The 22,358-nt window shown below is 48.8% G+C and overlaps 2 protein-coding genes across 6 annotated transcripts in view; both read right to left on the bottom strand.

Moving 5' to 3' along the window:
- The window catches only part of LOC104695638 (myosin-3-like), a 29,183-nt gene extending 11,894 nt beyond the window's left edge, over positions 1-17,289 (bottom strand). For 2 of the 5 annotated variants that reach the window (XM_039562324.1, XM_010409561.4), the window contains exons 1-20: positions 11,246-17,289; positions 10,532-10,739; positions 9,226-9,369; positions 8,989-9,145; positions 8,242-8,269; positions 7,386-7,494; positions 6,763-6,855; positions 6,400-6,463; positions 6,221-6,319; positions 4,828-4,931; positions 4,609-4,747; positions 3,939-4,057; positions 3,593-3,742; positions 2,981-3,151; positions 2,059-2,368; positions 1,816-1,889; positions 1,476-1,563; positions 1,272-1,389; positions 245-368; positions 29-165 (exon numbers count right to left, since the gene is read on the bottom strand). In XM_039562324.1, coding sequence (XP_039418258.1) covers positions 29-165; positions 245-368; positions 1,272-1,389; positions 1,476-1,563; positions 1,816-1,889; positions 2,059-2,368; positions 2,981-3,151; positions 3,593-3,742; positions 3,939-4,057; positions 4,609-4,747; positions 4,828-4,931; positions 6,221-6,319; positions 6,400-6,463; positions 6,763-6,855; positions 7,386-7,494; positions 8,242-8,269; positions 8,989-9,145; positions 9,226-9,369; positions 10,532-10,735 — 2,432 coding nt within the window. In that variant the 5' untranslated portion in view covers positions 10,736-10,739; positions 11,246-17,289. The remainder of the gene's footprint in view (positions 1-28; positions 166-244; positions 369-1,271; positions 1,390-1,475; positions 1,564-1,815; positions 1,890-2,058; positions 2,369-2,980; positions 3,152-3,592; positions 3,743-3,938; positions 4,058-4,608; positions 4,748-4,827; positions 4,932-6,220; positions 6,320-6,399; positions 6,464-6,762; positions 6,856-7,385; positions 7,495-8,241; positions 8,270-8,988; positions 9,146-9,225; positions 9,370-10,531; positions 10,740-11,245) is intronic. The other 3 variants (XM_039562322.1, XM_039562321.1, XM_039562323.1) reach the window with 3 other exon arrangements.
- Positions 17,290-17,397: 108 nt separating this feature from the next.
- LOC104695678 (protein SCO1 homolog, mitochondrial) lies at positions 17,398-22,324 on the bottom strand. The gene is made up of 6 exons (XM_039562328.1): positions 22,302-22,324; positions 22,126-22,216; positions 21,202-21,399; positions 20,237-20,329; positions 20,008-20,123; positions 17,398-18,360 (listed from the first exon to the last, which is right to left on the bottom strand). The coding sequence occupies exons 2-6, from the start codon at positions 22,154-22,156 to the stop codon at positions 18,232-18,234; spliced, it is 567 nt and encodes a 188-aa protein (XP_039418262.1). The 5' UTR covers positions 22,157-22,216; positions 22,302-22,324; the 3' UTR covers positions 17,398-18,231.
- Positions 22,325-22,358: the final 34 nt, after the last annotated feature.

Genomic DNA, 22,358 nt, shown 5'->3' with positions numbered 1-22,358 from the left:
GCAACCAGGCCTGGCAGAAGACACACACCTCTGGTCAAACATTCTTTTCAACTCAAGTCTCCGGAGGTATCCCCTGCACAAAGCCTGGGTCCGTGTGATCAGCTGTCCTAAGCAATCATCTCGCATCTCTTCCAGGACACCCAGCAAGCCTGCCTTGAAGAACACCTGCAGCCAAAGAACAGACATCATCTGTTGCTGGGCTTACATTTCAGTGCAATGAATGATGGCAAAATTAAACATTTACCTTAGTGTGTCCAAATTTGTACTGAGTATGATCAATCTCAATGGAAGACAGCAACTTTTCACACGCCTTCTTGCTATCAATAAACGTTCCTTCTGGAATGACACTGGCATTCAGAAGGTGGTATCTGATAAAACAAAGAAAAAGCTTACCCATCAGAACCATTTTAGTGCACAGGATGCCACAAGAACAGCTGTCAGTTTGAAGATACAGAGGAAGGCTGAGTCTGACTCACACCTCCAGCCTCAAATAGCAAAGCAGTAAGAAAAGCAGCAAATACCAGCAGGTCAGTTCAGTAGGTTCCAAGGATGCATTACAGCCCTCACTGGAACGGAGAGACTCTGCTCATCTGTGTCACACTCATTATCACCAGTTTGGTGAATTTAGCAACCCTTTATAAATGTCTTAATTGCACAGCAGTTCCCAAGACAAGATTTTTTGGTTGTGGGGTTTTATCTATAAAGGAATGTGCTAATGCTGTAGAAAGGTTAGCATGCAGAAATGTTTGCCCAGCAGAAAATGAGAGGACCATGTGGAACTAACTTGGATTTCCTCTTGAAGTCGCTTTTGTTACTGCAGCTCCATTTGCCAGTTAAACTTAACATTTCATCAAGAAGGAGTATTGGGTTTAACACAATTTCCTCTCTGTGAAACCTTTCTAGTTAGAATTATTTAAACCACGTTCTTCAAAACTCTATTAGATAGCTGTTAAATACAGGATGTGCACAGACCACCCTCTGTATTTTTGCTGAAACATGCTTGTGTCCAATTTGAGATTTAAAGCAAAGAATATCCAAACATTCAGATTAACAGGAATGAATTAAAAATAGATTTTGGCATACAGTGTTGAGGAAGGCATCTGGGTGGGCACTGCCCACACAGACCATGCTATTAGATATGTCTTCTGCTTTCCGTGAGTGTTAAATATTAAAATAGTCCTTTCCTAACAACTGTATCATGGACTGGTTTAGCAAGACTCTTCTTTCAAATGAATTGGGCTCAATGCAGACACAAGAATGTCATTACTGACCTCTGTTTGAAATCCCCATATGATATCTTGTTAGGAAATCCTTTCCTGCAGATCCGAATGCCTTCCAGAACACCATTACACCGCAGCTGGTGCAGAACAAGCTTGTGATCCATCAGGCCTGTGACAGAGCAACATGGGGACATACTGATTGTTCTAGCATTGGTCAATTGCTCTTTCTGCACCTTTCTATGTTTTATGAATTACCTGGGGTCTTTGTTTCATTGGGAATGATGCAACGCACAAAGTGAGGATGAGTTGTTCGTAAGTTCGACATCAGCTTATTTAGATTTTCCTGTAAAACAGAGATCATTTCTAATCTCTGTATTATCTCAGTTCTCAAAGTGATTTGGCTCTGCTGAAAAGTAAAAATTCAGAACTTTCTCCTTGCTCCTCTAGTGAATATTCTACAATCCTGTGTAGGCATCAGCAAAGTAAATGGCTACTGCTGAAGAACTTCCCTCCTGTCTAAAAATGAAAATGTGGCTGTGGAGCCAGGTGTGACAGGACTGTCCTGTCAGCAGTCTCTGCCAGAGAACACACTTACCCGAAAGAGTACAGAGACAGTTTGGAAGGAAGAGCCCTTTTTCTTGGTTCCTTTCTTCTTTCCACCATCTTCAGCTGGAAAATGAGATGACAGTCCAGCTGAGGAACTGCCGCAGATCCCTTTGCCAGTGTTGTAATTGTGCATCTAATGCACAGCACACAAGCACTGACTCAACAGTGATACATGCCAGGTAAGAGGTACAGTAGGAAACCCCAAACTGGAAACATAATCCTCCAAGCTTACCTTCATCTAAGGAAGCAAAACTGGCATAAAGATGGCATAAAACTTTCATAGATGATTTCTGATACAGCGCCACAACAGTTTCATTCAGAGGGTCCTTGTTCTTCTCCAGCCAGCCAGTGATGTTGTAGTCCACTGTGCCAGCATAGTGCACCAGGGAGAAGTGGGCCTCAACCTTGCTTTTACCAGGCTTGGGCTTCTGGAAGTTGCTGGATTTGCCCAGGTGCTGGTCATAGAGCTTGTTCTTGAAAGAGGTGTCAGTTGCCTTGGGGAACATGCACTCCTCTTCCAGGATGGAGAAGATGCCCATGGGCTGAATAGAAAAATGGTGTTTCCAAATAAGATGAATTCAAGCAATAATAATACAGAGTGAAAGACATGCTAAAATTGAAGTACTGGAGGTATTTTATAGAGAATTAGCCTGGGAGAAGCAGGTAAGCAAGATTTTTTGTGAACAGCCAGCAAGATACTTAAAAGGACTCATAAGATTTTAATATACTGTTTTGAACTCCCCAGACAGCATGTGGAAAACAAAAGAAGTCAGGCAAAAACTGTGTAGTAACTTCTTAGAATACAGTAGTGACTTCTTACTCAGAAGGAACAAAAAGCATGAGGCTTTCTGGCATTTGAATTCAACTGACAGAGAAACCTGAGGAAGAACGAATATGCAAAGAGAGGAGGAAGGAGGGAAGGGAGGGAAGGGAGGGAGGGAGGGAGGGAGGAAGGGAGGGCCTTTTTAGAAGACAGGATACATTCCCAGTCAGTGATTAATTAATCACAAGGGTAATGTTTAAAGAAACAGAAGAGGTGAAGAGACCTGAAAGTTTCCCAGAGAGATTGTATTGAAGGCACTCAGTGCAAACACTCTAAAGAACCCTTTACAGATCCAATTTGTGTGATTGCACAAGATGCTTAAGAAACTCACCTTCTCAATGAGCTCAATGCAGGCAGCCAGGTCCATCCCAAAGTCAATGAACTCCCATTCAATTCCCTCCTTCTTGTACTCCTCCTGCTCCAGCACGAACATGTGGTGGTTGAAGAACTGTTGCAGTTTCTCATTGGTGAAGTTGATGCACAGCTGCTCCAGGCTGTTAAACTAATATTTGAGTACGTGTGTTAATAGTGTTAAACTGATACATTTTTTTCACAGAGATCTCATGGCAAGGTCAGCCAGACTGTCCCAGACAGGTTTTGGTAACAGTGTAAAGATATACCATGGGTGTCCAGGCTTACAGAAAAGTTGAGCAGTGCAGCACACGGTTGCTGCAGCCTGCATTGGCCATGTTTTGGGTGGCCCTAATGTCACTAAATATGGATACTCTCTTCTGTGGGGAGAGAGACAGCAGCTTCAAGACTATGTCTCTTCTCTTACAAAGCGGGTGATGGATCTACAAAGGCAGAAGCAGCTTCAGACAGATTTGCCCTGTTCTTGAGGGCAGCACTGGGGTGAGAAGGAGGAAAGGTCAGAGAAGTCAAACAAAATGAAAACAGTGTTTAGAGACAGGCAGAAGTCCGAGAGTACTGTGTAAAAGCAAACCTCAAAGATCTCAAAGCCAGCAATGTCTAAGACCCCAATGAAGTGCTGTCGTGGCAGCTTCGTATCCAGCTGTTGGTTGATGCGAACAACCATCCACAGGAAGAGTTTTTCGTAGACAGACTTGGCAATGGCATTCACTGCCTGGTGCACCTGCAGGGAGATGGTCACACACCTGTCAGGGCACTGCCAGTGCATCCCCAGGATAAAACACCCCTCACCATGCCCACCTACACAGCCCACCCAGTGCACTAACAGCCCTTAATGGTCCCGACCATTCTCAGCTGTGACCTGCACCCATTCCTGTTCCTGAGGGAGAGGACGGTCCCTGCTGCTCCTTGACACTCACCTGATCCACTGTTTGGCCCTTCATGACATATTCATTTCCCACTTTCACCCGGGGATAACACAAAGCTTTCAGCAAGTCTGCTGAGTTCAGGCCCATCAGATATGCTGCTTTGTCAGCCTCTGGAAAACAAAGTAATAACTTGAAATACTTTCTTCTTAGCTCAGGCACACACAGGGCATGGGAACCAGCCAGAGCTCACTCTGAAACCTGCAACCTGATTGGCTTAACCCCATCCACAAATCTTGACTAACATTCTCATTTACTTTTCTGAACAGCCTTGAAGGACTGGTCCTCATGATGGAGTGGCTACAGCAGCCCCAACAGATGTGGTGAAACCTATGAGTGCACTGTTGATGGGACACCACAGAGTTTTTCCCTTCAAGCCACTTCTCCACAGTATCACCCAAGCAGAACAAGTCTGTATGTGTAACCAGAAACTGGAGAGCACTACAGTAATGTGCCCCAGGCACAGAGTCCTACAGCAGAGTCATCAGGAATAAAGTGGATGCACAAAGTGCCTCTACTTGAGACGGTAAGTTGAAAATCAAACCTCCTTTTTATGTTTGTCAAGGAACAACTGCATCTCTCCTGGAAGACTCCCTCCATTTCTAGTGAAAAATGGCATGGAAACAGTTGGAAATAGTTCTCTTCCCAGCTATGAAGGTGTTACCTTCTGTGCCATCAGGCTCTGCCTGCTCCTCACGTGTTTTCTGCTTGAACTTCATGTTTCCATAGTGCAGGATCGCCCCCGTCAGCTTGTAAATCGTCATTCTCTCATCAGGGCTGAAGCCCAAAGTGTCAATGGCTGCCTACACACCAGACAGATCAGCTGGCTTTAACAGTGGTGAGAGTAAAAGTGACACTGTCTCTCCTTGCTAACTGTACTCACATCTGTGGCTACAAGCTCCTCCCGGTCATCGATGCTGGCCACAGAGATCTGCCCTTGGCTGATGAAGGGATAGTCATATGGGTTGGCTGTGACAAGGAGCATCTCTGAAAGGCAAACACAGGACTGAGAGCCAGAGCCTGGCAGTGAAGATGGAACAATGGCTCAGCAAGGTTTCACAGGCTCTCCTTCCTTTTGCATCCCAAACTCTTGGTTTTCTATTAAGAGACCAGAAAGACAGAGTAAAGCCTCTCATCTGCCTTCCCCTGGCTGAGCAGTCCTTCCACTTTAATGTCGAGAACCCAGAGCTGAGCACTCAGCACTGGCAGACACAGAACACAGGCCATCCACAGAAATAGTTTTTAAGAAAGAGGCCTTTAGATAAGGCTCATTTGTGCTTATCCTCATACATGACACACACTAATCCCTGAATGCACTTGCACCCCCTGGGGCTGGGTGCTGTGGTGCACATGAGTGATGCACACATGTGTGTTCATCTCCATCTAACTGAGGCCAAAATTCCCAAGTAATTTTCAGTCCTGAATCCTATGGCAGAGTAAGAGGAGAGGGGCAGGCATGCAGCTGTGTGGTGGGGCTGTGTGCAGAAGAGGAAGCCCTCTGTACACCGAGGGTAAATATGTCTGTCCTTGTACAGACACAGCAATCTCCCTGGGGAGGGAAGAGTGAGGTGGTAAACAGTCAGAGGGCACAGAGTGGGAGGGTGGGAGCAGGAGCTCCACCTTGGGAAATGTTCTGTGGGTAGTTGGGAGGGATGGGCAGAGTGGACCGAGGATGAGTGCAGTAGCTGAGTGTGTGGCAAAAGGGACAGACGTGGGGCATGGGTAGGGAATGCCATGGCAGTGGGAAGGGGGAGGTCAGAGGGGCTGTGCTGGAAACAGGAAATAACTTCTCCCCGTATGACGAAAAGCTCAGATAAATGGTTTGTAGATCAGGGTAGCTGGCCATCCTGCACCCAGAATTGCTTACCTTTCTAATGAAGAGTATTCCCAGGATCTGGCCCATCTAAGTTGGAATTTCCACACCACTGAGAATAGCAAGGTGTGAGGCAGAGTACATTGGCCACCCCTGCACCTCACCTGCACACAGATTGTATTACAACTTACCCAGGGAGGATAAATGGAGATGGAGTAAGCCCTAGTGTGACCCTGTTATGCAGAGACACAAGTACAGCTTGGGGAACCTGGGCAGGATGTAAATCAGCACGTGATCCCTGCTCTGCACAGACTGAGGCACTGCCAAAGGGACACCTGGGGGCATGTGACACAGGGCACTGTGCCCTGGTGCCACTGGACCCTCTGTCACTGAGCTGGCACATTGAGGGAGATGTTTCCCACACTGACTTTACTCAATGTCACCAGGTGAGGGCTGTCCTTACCAAGCAGTTCAGGCTTCTTATTGGAGAGGATCTGGTAGAAGATATGGTAGCTTCTCTCAGCTTTCAGCTGGAAAGTGACTCTTGACTTTTCCAGCAAGTCTGTAACATGTATGCACACAGACATTTTTCAGGTTCTTTACTTTCCAGCGAAGCTGTCAGCCCTCCCCCCAGTTACTCACAGGTCTCAATGTCACCAGAGGCCAGTTTTCCAGAGGTTCCAAAGTGGATACGGATGAATTTACCCTGGCAAGCAGACAAAAGGTGGTGGTCAGTGTAGAAATCTCAGAGTATTTTTACCTCTTCCGTCTTAGTGACAGCATCACCAAATCAGTCTGAATTAGCTTCAATATATAAAGATAGATAAAGGGGCTGCAGCAGTGTGAGCAGAAAACAGCTGCTAATACATCAGCATCTCATAAATAACAAGGAATTGGTAAGCAAGAACATTTTTCCCAGCCAAGGGGCTTGCAGTCACAACTAACAAGCAGGCAAAGAGCATTAGAAACACAGGAGGGCAGAAAGACAGACACAGGATGACTCACGAAGCGTGAGGAGTTGTCATTTCTCACAGTCTTGGCATTCCCAAAGGCCTCCAGCAGTGGGTTGGCACTGAGGATTTGATCCTTGAGCATACCCTGCAAGAATAATTGAATAATTAATGAAAAACACCATGAGCTATGTGGTAGGAAGAAGTGACTCTATGGCTTGGTTACACGTACAGCCACATGCCCTTCATTTCAGCTGTACACTGCTGCTGCAGCACCTCCTCAACTCCAGCACCAAGAACCAGTGCCGGGGGTAAACAACAAATAACTTGTTGTCATCTTATTCGGAATTTCCCAAACAGTCAGAGCTCTCAGGTCCCAACCACAGGGACAGATTGATCCATGCTAAGAAATGAGCCTCTGATTCTTCCTGGGCACCAATCCTGCAGACCTGGTTTCAGTCCAGGTAAAGCTACACCTGGGCAGCATCAGTGGCAGCTCTGGTGGCTTGTATTTGTTGTGGTGCTAACTGCACATCAGCCCCTGGTCCTACTGCCTTTCGAAGAGTGGCTGAAGTTAATAAAAGATATTTTGAGTTAAGTGTGTGTCACCAGTGCTGTCCACAGCCACAAGGGGATAACATCCTGAGCTGCCCCTCACCAAGCCCTTCCTCCTCACACCTTCATCCGGGACTCCTTCTTGGTGGCCGGATCCCCGCTGGCTGCTATTGTGGCGTAGTACTGGATGACACACTTCGTGTTCACCGTCTTCCCAGCACCGGATTCTCCGCTGCAGAAAGGAAGCCCAGAGTGAAGAATAATCTGCCCACTTTTTGTTGGAGACAAAGTCCAAAGTGGCAGATGCACTTGCGTGTAGGAACCCAGAGTGCCTAGAATATTTCTCTGCCTGTTTTTAAGGGTTCCCACCCCCCTGAACAACACTGTTTTAGCTTCAAACCTTGGAAAAAATTACCAACAGTCAGACAACAACTAGAAAATACAGTGGTGTGAATTAGGTGATAGACTACGATGTAAGATTGTCATAGGGTGAAAAATTTAGAGGTTTTAGGCTTCTCTTTATAGTAAATAGATAAGAGTAAAAAATATCAAAATGGAGGATTGTTGTTGTTCTCTAAACCTTCTTCTCCTTCTTCTACTACTCCATGTTCTGCAGTAAAAGTAGTTTGGATTGATTGGATAGAAAATTCTGCAGTTCCTGCCCGTGTTACTGAATAATTGGTAAGAAAGTGAAAATAATGTACATTTTTAGTAACTATTGGCTAAAATATCTTTAAAAGGCTGTGTAAATCTTGGTAATGGCTCTCTCGCTCTCACTCCTACTTTTCCTCCTTCCATGCTGTACCTGGGTCACGCTGGTGGCTCAGTTCCTCTGATAAGACTTAATAAACAACTATCTGGAAGCATTGAAACTACATAAGACGTCTCGCTTTATCTTTTAAACTCCTTGCAAGGACTTTCAGCAAATTCTCTCCCATCAGGAGAGACTCGATTTATGGCACAGTGAAGTGTCACTTACGTGATCAGGATAGACTGGTTTTCACGATCTGTCAAAGGGAAAAATACCTGCAGTCAGAGAAGCTGTAGGGAAAGTGCTGGTTCTCAGCACTAACTGTGACCTGGTGTCCATCAGGGGGAATGAAACAAAATCTCTGCAGGCAAAACGGAAAATGTGCATGGTCTGCTCTCCTCCTCTCTTTCCCTCCCTATACTCCACTTTTTGTCTTCTCTCCTCCTCCTGTGCTCCATCCTGCACTTGTTTTTGCTTCTGTCTTTACCATTCTTTATTACGTTTAATATAGGACTGGACTTTATTCAAATTAAAACCATGTATTTTGGTGACAGTATTTCTACCAGCTCTGTTCTGGATCTGCCTGCTGTTGCTCAAAGCCACGTGCAGGTGTGCTGCCCAGGGACTTCCCAGATAGTGTGTCCTGTCCAAATGCAACTGCCCTTTGCAGAGGTCCCAGTTATGCTGCTTAGCTTAGTACTTAGACCAGAAATACAGATAATGTGCAGCACAACAGTGCTTCAAAAATAAAAAAAAATATTTCAGGAGATGGGGAAAACCGTCTGGAGCTGGTTTTGCATCAATTAGGGTTGAAAATAAAGACCGAGCAGATAATCTGCAGTATTACACAGACCAAGCACTCTGCAAAAGATGGCAAAGGTGACAGAGCCATGGCAGTATGGAATGGCACTTGGCACAAGCAGTGGTTCTGACACACTTTTTTACTCTGAGTCTGGTCAAAATAGAAAAGCTCACCAGTCAGCATGAACTGATAGGCGTTGTCAGAGATGGAGAAGATGTGTGGAGGGGCCTCCTGGCGCTTCTTGCCTCGGTAGGCCAACACCACCTCCGGGTTGTACACCGGCAGCCACTTGTAGGGGTTGACGGTGACGCAGAAGAGACCCGAGTAGGTCTGCAGGAAAAAAGTAGAGGTGGCACTGAAGTCCAGCTCCTGCAGCTGTATTTTCTCCTGTGCCAGAAGAAGGAACTTACATAGATCATCCAGGACCTGTAGCGGTCCTTGAGGTTGTAGAGGACGGCAGGTTCGTGCAGGTGGGTCAGCATGGCCACATCCTCAACTCTGTCAAACTTAGGTGGGTTCATGGCATACACATCATCAGGTTTGACAGCAACTGTCTATAATTCAGAAAGAAAGAGTGAACTTTGATTCAGCAACACTTGACAGTCCTGCCACAACCACAGAGAAGTAATAACATCTCTAAGGCTGCTCTAATTCATATTTTTCTTTCTTTTTAGCTGTGCTAAACAAGATATGGCAATTTCAAGGCAAACACTGCAGCCAGCCAGGAACTCTACAACACTGGTACATGGACAGGATGTAAATTTACTGGAATTGCTGTGACCACACAGACCTGAATTGTGCTGGACCAGATCTCTCACCACATTATCACTGCTTATGAACTTTAGGTCTCTGTTGCTCATGGCTGTAAGAGCCTGGGGCACATCTGCTGGCCAGCCAACCTCCCAACCTCCAGAGTTCCCATGACAGTGCCAGAGAGCCAGGACACAAACAGCACAAAACTCACCAACAGCAAATCCATCCTTAGGACAGACTTTTTCCACTCCTGCCTGTGGCCATTCCCAATTAAAGAAAGGCTCTGTCTCTACCAAACAGCACTGTCTGCTGGGCTCACACCGTGGGGAACCATCCTGTCACACAGCCAGAGCCCGTGGATATGTTGTGGGGGTGGCAGGTGTTCACAGCTGGCAGCAGCTTAACTCAGCCACTGCTTTCTAAAAGCCTTGTAGCACCTACTGCCAAGATGTTGGTCATGGTGGCTCTTTGAACTGCTGCAGTTATTCTTACAAAAGTTATCAGGACACAAGCTGCTAAGACATTTCAGCGATTTGGAAGATTAACACCTTGGAGGCTCCTCTGGGAAACTGCAGCCAGTGACACTGACAATTTCACATGCAAAGGTGACTTGCAAAGTATCTGTCTGCTCAGCTACCAGTAAAGGAAGGAATTTATGTATGGATATGACAGTGTTAGCTGAGAAAGTGTTAAAAACTAAGTTAAGACTGGCAAGGCTACGATCCAACCTGGTTTAGAGCATTGCCTGATTTTTAAAGCCCAAACCAAGAATAATTGTCCAATGAATACTTTTATCCCACCATCCAGAGCTATACTTTCCTGTGGAGGCTCAGTCAGAGGACAGGGGGGAGGGCAGGGCAGATTTCTTGCCTGTGCTAGCCTTGTGCTTTCCATGTTCATCCCCAGCAGATGCCCTGGGTCCCTCAGCAGGGCTGGGAGAAGGGCCAGAAGGAATGCACTTACTCTGCCATCCTCTGTCTCAACAGTTATCTTCCCATCCTGTGCAGCCTTAATCTTCCCCTTGGTGTACTCCACCTCGGGGTCAGCCACAAAGCAGTAGGTCTTGGCATCAAAAGGCTGGTTCTGGGCTTCTATTCTCTCCTTCTCGGATTTGCGCAGGTACGGCGCGGCCTCGCCAAAAACCTCCATGCCAACGTCTCTGCTCATGGCTCTGAAAGACAGACCCTGCTGGGCTGGTCCCCTGTGTGGTGTTTAAGGCAGAGTGGAGCTGAACATTCACCAGCCCTCCCCAGTTGGCTGCTCCGAGCTCACCCCTCCCAGCTCTCAGGTGTGTGAGGCGAGGTGTTGAGGGAGATGTTTGCTTTTCCGAGCTGGAAGGTACAAAGGCAAAGTGAAGAAGAGCTACCACCCTTCATGGCCCCAAGGAAAGGAGATCTGTGTCCAAAGGAGGAGGAGGGCTCCCCCCAAAGGATCCATGTAGTCCTGAGAAAAAGTGAAGCCCTGAAGATTATTTTTCTTCCAGTTTTTAATTTCTTTTAATCCATTAACATGGAACCTGTCCTAGTCCTCTGGTGAGCAGCCACAGTGGGCAGGAATGGACACGTGCTGTGGCTTGTTGAAGGAGCTCATGCAGGGGCAAAAACAGGGACCTACCCACAGTGAGCACAGGAGAAAAGCCAGCTCATGCCAGCCTGTTTTCATGCTTCAAATCCTCACCTGAACAATCAGTCAACACAAAGCAGGAAGGAATCAGCTGACATCTCGGATCTCTGAAAGAGAAACAGTCAAAGGTCACACTTCAACTAAGCTACAGCCTCTCCAGAGGCCCAACACCTCTCACTTACTGCAAGTAACTGTGCCCGTTGAGGGCCAGAGTTCACCAGAGACCACTCCTTCCCTGGCCAGGGAATGGCCCAGCGGGGAATCTACAGCAGAATTCCCACCACAGTGCTACAGCCTTGAGAGACTCCAAGCATGAGGAACAGGACCTGTGGTAGGAGCCCTCTGTCCCTCCGCAGGTCAGTCACAGCATGGCCCCGAGCATGGCCAGGACATCAGGAGCCACCAAGTGCTTTTTTCCTGACAGCTTTTATAGGCTCAGCTTAGTTCCCTTGGTTCAGCCCCTTCCCTATATTTGGACGGAAGGGATCGACACTCCCGCCTGCTCACCAATTCTTGTTCATTTTTTGCCATATACAGTGTGTAAAGAAAGGACATGCTCTTTTCTCCCAATTTTGGTAACTCTGGGACCTATCTGTGTTTTGTAGGCTTTTCTTTGGTGGGAATTTCCTCTACTAGGAACATGCTCTCCTGCCAGCTACGACCACAGCCAGCACTTCACTTCACTCTCACCAACATGTCAAACAAATGATAGCACAGGAGGGACCTGCCTCACCACTCCTGCTCAAGGGTTGCCTAGGCAGAGCTGCACAGTGGTGAAGGAACCCAAACCAGCTCTGTATAGGGTGGAGAGCAAGGCCACGGGAAGGAAAAAAAGGATGAGGATTCATGTAGGATCAGTTATGGCAGTTCTTGTATATGCAATTTCTACCACTGCATGGGTCAGGGAGGACAGGATGAGAGGCCATGACTGAAACTCAGTGTGACAAACCATGGCAAAATAGAGACTAATCAGAAAGAACAGCACCCAAATCTGGCCAGCGGTGGACAGTTCATGAATGTCAAATCATGAATACACTACACAAGTTTAGCTTCAAACACAATTTCGGCTGCCCACGACGTTCACTGCCCTTGCTGCCAAAAGCCCCATCACACCATGCTGAGCAGGTTCTTAGATGTGTGACTGCAATTCCCACGTGAGAAGGATACTGGGAAAGTGGGCTTTGAACTGAGCTCTCCCAGTCCCAAACGCTGTTTGATTGGTACGGAGCAGCCAGGCAATGGCTGGCAGGGCAGCAGCTGGCAGGAACAGTGGGAGCCTTCATGCACAGGTGGAGTGAGCTCCCGGTGCAGGAGAGGAAGGGTCTCCTCCATCCCAAGCCATTCTGGCTGTTCTGGTCATCTGTCACTGTTCAGCAACCCCTGTTTGCTCTCTATACTGCATGGACCCTCACCCAAGGCTGCAGGACCTGCCTTCCCTCAGCAGAACAAAGCCAACAGGACTTGTGTGAAGCCAGAAGCCCCCTCCCTTCCCCCCAGACAGCTCCTGCCACCTCCCACAGCACCACTCTGAGCTGGAGCAGCCTGGGACACCTGCAGCTGCTGCTGCAGCACAGGGGATATCACCCTGTCTTTCGGACACAGTGGCTGACCCTGTTGGCCCAACGAGAGCTGACCCTGTGGGCTTGCAGCAGAGTTGCTGTCACTAGTGTTTTGAAAAACATGTTTCATGTTGCCCTTAATTTCATTTAAGGTCACTAAAAATGGACACCACAGCCACATATCTCATGAACCATGAATTCCTAGAATCCCCCTAAGCCCGGAGGATGAGGGGAAAGCTTATTTTAGCACGCATCCCTTGTGATCGGCCCTTTGAACTCGGCACAGTGGATGTACTGAGAGCAAAAAGCTGAGGCACACCAGACCAGTGAGCAGTTTGGGGCTTTGTCCTGACACCAAACTGCCACTATAATTCAGACAGGACACTTCCTACTCCCAGGCATGCTCAAGGCAAGAGGGCTGGACCTCACCCACACAATCACTGGGGTTGGAAAAGACCTCCAAGATAAAGTCCAAGCTGTGTCTCATCCCCACCTTGTCACCCAGCCCAGAGCACCGAGTCCCATGTTCAGGCCTTCCTTGGACACCTCCAGGGTCGGGGACTCCACCACCTCTCTGGGCAGTCTGTTCCAGTGTTTGACCACCCTCCCCAGTCAAGAACTTCCTCTTGATGTCCAACCTGAACAGCTTTAGACTGTTTTGTCTTATCTAGTCCCTGTTCCCTGGGAGCAGAGCCCCACCAGCTGCATCCTCATGTCAGGAGTTCTGGAGAGCCACAAGGTCCCACCTGAGCCTCCTTTTCTCCAGGCTGAGCCCCTTTCCCAGCTCCCCCAGCCACCAGTAGTGCTCCAGACCCTCCCCCAGCTCCGTCCCCTTCCCTGGACATGCTCCAGCTTCTCAATGTCCTTCTTGTCATGAGGGGCCCAGAACTGGACTGAGCATTCAAAGTACCTCAGCAGTGCCCAGAACAGGGGGATGGTCACCCTCCCGGTCCTGCTGGCCACACCATGGCTGGTACAGACCCAGCTGTCATTGCCTTCTTGGCCACACTGCTGGCAAAGTCCCCACACCCAGCTGTGGAAGCAGAACAAAGAGAACCCTCAGGCAGCAAGAGCCACTCTCCCGGTGTTCTCTTGCTGGTTCAGGTGCCCAGGTGGGAGCAGAGTGCAGGAAAACAAGTGGCACTGAGCAATGACCCACGGCAGCTGCAGATACATCTGTTGCTCTGTGCTGCCAACATCACTGCAGACACAGAGCTGTCCTGAGGTGAAGGTCACGAGGGTGCTGTCACCACGAGCCACATTGCCTTGCAAGGCTCTCTCATCCCATCCTGGTGCTGCCAGGGAGCTTTTATTGCTGCCCTTCATTCAGAAAAGGGCACACTCATAGCTCAATGTACCCCTGCAAATTAAAGGTGGATTTACTGGTTGGTGTCTATCTATTTTTGCACAAAGAACTTCGGGAGAACAAGGAGGTTTTGTAAGCTGCAGCTGAGTAAGTTCCCTGGCACGCTGAAGGAACCTGCTTTATTAAACTAGTAATACACAGCTTAAAACATGGAATGAGCTGGCTCTTGCACAGAGACAGGTGCAATCATTCCTGCCCAGGTCTCCCCAGCACAAATCTTCACACTCGCAGCAACATGTACAACTGATGCAGAGCTGCTAGAAGTCAGGGGCTAGACACTCCACCACCAGCACAGCTTCCTTTAAAAAACACCCGTTTCCACTTGAACCAAACTAAACTTTAAAATTCTCTTCTGGAGGCAAATAGCCAGCTTTTTGCCTTTCCTTTTAGGCCACCAAACCTAAGAGCAGTCCAGTAAAACTGAGCTGCTTGTCTTTTCATGTCTAAAGTAAGGATTGTGGCCATTCCCCCTGCAGCACAGACCAGCATACCTGCTTCACTGAGTATAGACTTGCTACCCCAAGGCTGGGGAGCTCCTGAGCAGCCCCAGCACACAGCCACAGCTCCTGGATGCTCCAGATGAGTACACTGCTTCAGCAGGAGGGGCTGGAAAGCCTTGGTTGCTACCAGCAACCTCAGTGCATCGGGACAGGCGGTTCCCAGCTCTGCTTGACTCCTCAGCAGTCCATGCATTGCTTGTTTTACCTGACTGAAAACACATACTGATTTGCAGAGAGGTGGTGAAGAGCCCAACTCAATGCTCAGCCTACAGCTCCACCCTGCAGTTCACTGAAGACCATGTGAGAGCCTTTATTCATCCCAGATGCTGGCTGTGGGCTGACGGGAGAACATCTTCGGAATGCCGGGTCAGTGCTGGGTCCATGCGAGTCTGATCAAGTGAGAAAAGGCTCAGAAAATGTAGATATCTTCAAAAACACTGGAGAAGGGGAGAAAGAGCAACAGTATCTCCAACCACACGTGACCTTGACCCAAGCTGGGGATGAGGAAGACTTGCTTACTTCCTCAGGCTGTGAGCAAGGATTAAGTGTCTCTGGGTGGTGGCAGGAGAATGCTGAGTTTCAGACAGGTCACTTCATCACTGAAGCTCAGTGCCACCATCTGCAGTTTCTGAAGGGCTCCCATGACAGCAGCTTCACTGCCCCACAGCCTGCAGTGCTCTGCAGGGCTGGCCAACAGTGATGCTCAGCCTGCCATTGCCAGAATGCCACCAAGCAGGGCTGGCTGGGGCTGTTTTGATCAGCACTAAGGAGCTTGAGCCCTGAGTGTGTCCCAGCTGAACCCCTGTGTCAGCAGCACTACACTGCTCACCCCAGGGGAGGAGGTCTGGGAAAAGCAACAGGGCTGGGAAGAGCCTGGAGGGATATAGGGCGTGGAAGCCAGAGCAGAGCAGACATGAGCAGAGTGACAGCCACATGGCCAGGTGTCAGCTCAGGTGCACCCTGCCATCTTCCAGGCACCCCACTGTTGCCCCCAACTCTGTCCCATGCCTTGGCCTCAATATTAGGTGTTTTGGTGCCCTCTGCACAACCTGCTCTGACCTGTACTTAAGTCTGCTGTGCCTGCAGCAATCCCCTTTGCCACCTTTTTGTACCCTCAATATCCAGGAACTCAATATCCTGAGACACAAAGGCAACTTCCAATCCTGGAGCCACCACAACAGGCAGAGCAGAGCTGTCCTGAACGCTGCAGCCTCTTCCCTGCCCTCTTCACTGTCCCTGCAGCTGGCCCCTGAGCCAAGCTGGCTGATTTGTGCTTTGGCATGGCTTCAAAGTGCTCCTGAGGTTGTTTTTGTCTCAAAGAAAGTGCTGGTACAAATCTGCACCGAGCTGAGCATGTCTGCTGACAGCTGGGCCAGCAACTGAGAAGCACCCGCAGGCCCAGACCAGCAAGATCCTCAATTTACCAACGCTTGGAAGCACAGGGGCTCAGCTGGCACAACCAGGAATGGGAGTTTGTTTGGAGGTGGCAGGTAAATCCAGCACAGTGGGAAATACCAGCCCTGAAATGGTCCAGCAGTCCCTTCCAGGCCCAGCAGGCTGCTCTGGCTGGGACAGACAGCACCATCATTCAGCTCCACCACGGGCCCACAGCAAACACGGTGTGAACACGTACGGGCCAGGCAGGGCCCCTGCCCCAGCACACGGAACAGCCCCTGTGCATTCCTCAGGAAGCAAATCCCACCTGCCCATCCCGACTCCCTGCTGTGACAAAGTGACAGGACCTGTGGCCGTGCAGAGACCAGTGGGTGCTGACTAACCTCAGCTCCCAAAACCACCTGCCACAACACTCCTGCACCCTAGAGAAGAGGCACACTTTGAGGAGAATCTGAGGTCAAGATGGTGAGGGCCCTCGAGCTGGTCATCATGTACAACACAAGGAGAGGATGAGGGAACACGGCTTGCCCGGCCTGGGAAGGAAAAGGCTTCAGGAGAACGTAACAGCAGCCTGAGGAGGTTGTCAAGGATGAAATCAAGCTCTTCATCCTGGTGAAGTTAAAATGCTGGTTGAAATGGTAACTTCAAACTGGATATAAAGAAAAATATTTGCTTTAGTTGGAAACATTGTTTTTACACATCTAGAGAGGTTGTAGTCTCCACCCTTGGAGGTTTTTGTGCCCTAGCTGTTTAAAATTTTGAGCAACCTGATCTAACCCTGTAGTTGCCCCTGCTTTGAGCAGGAGGTTGGACTACAGACCTCCCGAGGGTCCCTCTTATCTGCATCATTCCATGATCTGGACTGAAAAGGCAACATGGAGCTTTTGTAGTAGTTTTAAGGCCACAGCCTCTACAGCTCTTCAGGCCCTGATTCTGCCCATGCTGGTGCTGAGAACATTCCTAAAACAGCCAAGCTTCACCCATGTGGCTTAAGTATCACTCATTAGTTAAGCTCCTCCATGGGCTATGCAGGCAGCACATGAGGAATGTGTTGCCTTCCTCGGGTAGACAAAAGGGGCCGATCCTCATTCCTCAGACATCTTGTCACTAGTCCCCAGCCTGGGATGGCAGCAGCTCTTCAGTCGGGGTTATGGATGCCAGCTACTCAGAGGAGATGCTGCTCTCCACTGGTATTTTCCAGTACAAGTAGGCTGGGCCTGGGTGTGCTGTGGGACACACAGCAGAGCTCTGTGGACTGGCCCCTGCCAGGACTGTGCCCTGTCCTCCCTGTCTGTGGGGTACCCAGGGGTCCCCGCTGGCCTTGGGGAACACAGGTTCACCTTGCACAGCACCAGTCAAACCTGACTAAGGAAGTAAAAATATATATTGCCTATAGAAATCAATCTTTATTTTCAAATGCTGCACTGCATAAAATGTATCTGCTTGCCAGCCCTGTGCATAGACACAGCCCCCCTCCACCCTCCCCACTTCCCTGCTCAGCACAGCACAAGCAGAGCAACTACACACACCATCACTTACACCAGAAGAAAAACCTATTTGCAACCCAATTCTCTTTTCCTGATAAGTGAACGGTGTTCACCTCGAAAAAAATCACCAGAAAAATACATTTCATTTCTGCATTCAGTTGAAATGATCAGGCTCGCTACAGGGCTGGTCCCATGCGTGGAAGCTGCCGGTGCTTTCAGTGCTCTTCACCTTCTTAACCTGGATAATGAAGCACTCTTAAAGCTCCCCTGCCTGTAATAGTGCAACTGCCTCTCCCAGAAGGCAAAACAGTGCAGAGACACCAGAGGGCAGAGCTCCTCTGAGAATGCCATGGCCCCACAGCTTTGCATCAAGTCATTCTCCTGCAGTGATTGTTGTCCTTGCTCATGTCTTGCCAGACCAGCCATTTTTGTTACCAGCAACACACGCGTTCTTCCCAAGTGAAAAGTGCTTTCCATTCTTTGCTCCCAACAACTTTTCAGAGAAGTCCCAAATTTCATTCTGTACCCAAGATCTTGTTGGAAATAATATCCATGGGGAAGGCTCTGTAGAGATTTTTGGTGATGGGAATTTGCAGAAACCTGGTTGCCTTTCTTATTTGGAAGAAAGGAGGCCTGCACGACAGAATGTTGAGTGCTTCTGCTTTAACTCCAATGTCCAATTACAGCCAAACCCACAGGTGATGTTCACAGCAATCTTTGAAGACCTTGCATTTTAGGATCTGTATTTTCTCATGTGTGCAGCAATAGAAGCTGAAATCTCAGCGCTCCTCTTATTCTGGCCATAGTAATCCACAAAGTCACCATCAGGGCCGAGGAGGTACATAATTATTGTGTGATCCACCTGCAGGAGAGCGCAGCATGGCTTGGTAAGAGAGACCACAAAATCACAGAACACCAGCTCAGAAGGGAAATGCACGGCAGGGAATGGGACCAGCAGTGGGATACAGGGAAATGCGGGATCGGGAATGGGATCAGGAGTGGGACACAGGGAAACGCGGGATCGGGAATGGGACCCAGCAGGGGGATACAGGGAAATGCGGGATCGGGAATGGGACCAGCAGGGGGATACAGGGAAATGCGGGATCGGGAATGGGACCCAGCAGGGGGATACAGGGAAATGCGGGATCGGGAATGGGACCAGCAGTGGGATACAGGGAAATGCGGGATCGGGAATGGGACCCAGCAGTGGGATACAGGGAAATGCGGGATCGGGAATGGGACCCAGCAGTGGGATACAGGGAAATGCGGGATCGGAACAGGACCAGCAGTGGGATACAGGGAAATGCGGGATCGGGAATGGGACCCAGCAGTGGGATACAGGGAAATGCGGGATCGGGAACGGGACCAGCAGGGGGACACAGGGACATACGGGACGGGGGCGCCCCCTGCCGGCGCACCGAAGCAGCCTCACCCATGCACATCCCGGAATTCCAATTGGATTTAGATCAAACTTAACTCCACTGCACATTTATTTAAATGCCGCTGCAAATCCTGTCTGCACCTAACCATGACAACATCTTTCTCAGCAAAGACAAAAAGTTCCGGCGATGGAAGCCACGACTGCTCAGGACTGAAATACAGCCATGCTCTGAGTTCAGCTGCATTTGAAATGAGACATCACAGCGACATTTCCAGGACCACAAGTTAAAAGGATGCCTTAAATTTAATGGCATTTCCTTCATTGAAATAATGGTTCTCAAAATTTTAATTGGTGTTTTTAATTCAGATATTTTACTTTTGAACTGTTTTTCATTTCCTCTGATGCCCTCAGTTCTCGTAAAGGAAAAAAAAAGGAGATCAGATCACGTGTATCCTCACTCACCCTACCACTTGTACCCGCTTTACTTTTGCAGCCTGCTCAGAATGTGGCAAGGCAGGAAGGCCCCAGCAGCAGCTCAGAGCCCTACAAGCAGTCAGTCCAATCACTTCCAGAGAGTAAGATTATGACTACCAAGTTCAGCCTCACTTAAACCTCATTTTCCTCCTTCACACTATTACTCTACATATTTTATTCCCACTTAATTTGCATTAATTAACACGCTCTCTCTTGCAGGTTGTTTGACACAAAAAGAAGATTCCCACAGTACCTGCAGGCAGATATCCAAGTCTCTTGCCAGGAAGACCCCACTCCTTGGTGTCAGTTTGGCAGGCAATGAATTGTTACTCACTTAATTCTCTTTTCTCTCTCTTCCTACTGCCTTAATTTCCCAGTTCCATTTTCACTTTGGAGCCACAGGAGAAGAGCCAGTCAAATGTTACAGATCAGAAAGTTCGACTATTGCCAGGCTTGCTAGCTCCTGTGCTACTGTCTGCATTTCTGGGATTGTTTAGAACACACTTCGGTGAGGTTCTGAGCTTCTAAGATGGCATCGAGGTTCTGACAGCTTAACATACAGATCTTAAACTTAAAGATCCAACAGCTGGTTTTAAAATGTTTATGCTGCTCTTATCCACAGTCCTTCAGTAAGCAAAGGCTCCTTTTACTTACTATGTAATCATTGTCCTCATCCTTGGGGCCTTCGCTGTAGTACACACGGTACGCTTTAGCCACTTGGTCAATCTGTGCCTTGGTACCAGTCAACCCGATCAGCTTCGGAGAGAATTCTAGATAGAAAGAAGATATTTACACAGTTTAGTAAAAAGAATCCCTTCAAGAAGCTCCTTTTCAGTGCTCTGTATTACATGCTAGGAGACACAGAGAAAGAAAGCAGGAATACCTTTAACATATCTGGCAATGGCTTCTTGGTTGTCCCTCTCAGGATCGATGGTGATGAAGAGTGGGGTCAGATTAGGCAAAGATGGAATTCGATCTGTGACATTAACAATTATTATTTATTTTAGAAAACCAGAAATCATCTCTCATTTCTCTTCAAACAAGCTCATAGCCATGTAACATCAATCCAAGCCCACCCCAAGTGACAAAAAAAGACCATTTTGTGCAGCTTTATTTCTGTAATTCATGAAGGAAGCAAATGCCATGAGATGTGATGCTCTGTGTCTGTGCTGGGAGTTTCCAGGCCCCCAGCCAGAGCCCCTGCCCTGCTCAGGAGGGATGAAAGATTGGCTCTGCTGCAGAAGATGCTGTGGTGTGATGCATGTGTTGGAACACTGGCTGACACAAGGAAAGCACGCCAGGATGGCGGAGCAGGAGGAAATGGGAAGACACAATCCAGGTTCTTTCCTTCATGTTCCAGCCAAAGCCTTCATTTTGGTCTGATTTCCCCCATGCTGGGTTACTATTACCCCTGCTCAGTAATTGTTCAGGGCCTGCAGGCTAAGAAAGCACCCCTAACACAGAGCCTTTTCCCTCCCTCCATTCCACAGCACAGCCACTCTGCTTCAGGAGAGAATCTCATTGAGATGAACAAAACAGAAGGAAAAAAATACTAACGTATATACCTCACAGTCACTTCTTGGCAAAAATACAATGCAATATATTTCCTATAACCTGCCACCATCTTTTTATTCCCAAGTCCCCTGCTATGGAAAGATCAGTGCCGTCGTGCCAGACCCTAGCAACAGGTAGATTGATCTATGTACCACTTAGCAATTAATTCACATACTGAATAATAGCCAGCAGGATTTTGAAAAAAGTATTACCATTTGTGGTATTTTATCAGAATAAACCTGAACCTCCCAAAAACCCTGTTTATGGACCCCTAGGACAACTGAATTCCCATACCAATTTCGTCTACCACTGCAATCATTTTCTCCAGTTCATCAGGACAGATGTCAGGGCAGTGAGTGAAGCCAAAGTAGATCAGCACCCACTGGCCAATGTAGTCCTTGCTGGTCCTGGGCTGTCCCTCATGGCTGACGAGCGAGAAGGGCCCTCCCAGCAGTGGCTTCCCAATGCCTCGGTTTCGTTCCTTCTCCAGTTCTACAAAACACAAGTGGGAATCAAACACACCCGTGCCACAATGCACAATGCTTCCCAGGCAAGCCTTGGGAGCAGGCGAGTCAGACACGGCTCAGGGTCATGTCAAGATCCACCAACACCTGTCACACGCAAACCCAACGTGCACACACCTTCCAGAAAGCATTCCTTTTGGCCAAAATCAAATATTCCTTTGAAACATGACATTATCTTTCATTGTTATCCGACTGCATTTTTGTTTAGAAAGAAAGGGGAAAATAAAGACAGATATCTAGGCTGGTGTGAAACACAAAGACCAGCACCCGTTGAAAACAGAACATACCCTAAAAGCTGCAATATCTCTGTTTTCAACAGTAAATCCATGACAAGGAAATATGTGGCAGCTCCTGCAGGACAGGGCAAAGCTCACATGTGGCACGGCAGGAACCCAACGAGCCCACAACACCAGCTCCGTCTCTGCGCTGCATAGCGTGCAGCCAAACACAACTACTCCGACCCAGGAACTTGAAAACGCTGAAGCTCGAATTGCTTTTAATTTCCGAAAATTTTCTGCGGCACTTCCGTAAACGCGGGCACGAGGCGGCCCTGTGCAAAGCCGTGATACAGCAACGGTGCCCAAGCAGGTAAAACACATCCGAATGCAAAACCCACATCATCTGAAGACGAAAAATGCTTCTTCTCAACACGAAACGCTACACCCCCGCCGCTCCCCCCTCGCCCCGCACTCACCCTCCTCCTTGCGCCGCTTCACCACCTTCATGCCGGCCAGCAGCCCCCCGCCCAGCACCACGGTGGCCGCCAGCGACCGCCACGACACGAGCTGCGGGGGACAAGGGCTTTGGTGACCGCTCAGGGCGCAGGGGCGGCCCGGCCCGCCGCCCGCGCTCCCTCCGTCCCTCACTCACCCGCCTCTGGGCGCCCGCCCGCGGCCCGCGGCCCGGCGGCAGCTGCGACACCGGGCG

This window comes from Corvus cornix, chromosome 18 (assembly GCF_000738735.6).
Source record: "Corvus cornix cornix isolate S_Up_H32 chromosome 18, ASM73873v5, whole genome shotgun sequence".
Lineage (NCBI taxonomy): Eukaryota > Metazoa > Chordata > Aves > Passeriformes > Corvidae > Corvus > Corvus cornix.
This window is presented reverse-complemented; position numbering and strand designations above follow the sequence as displayed.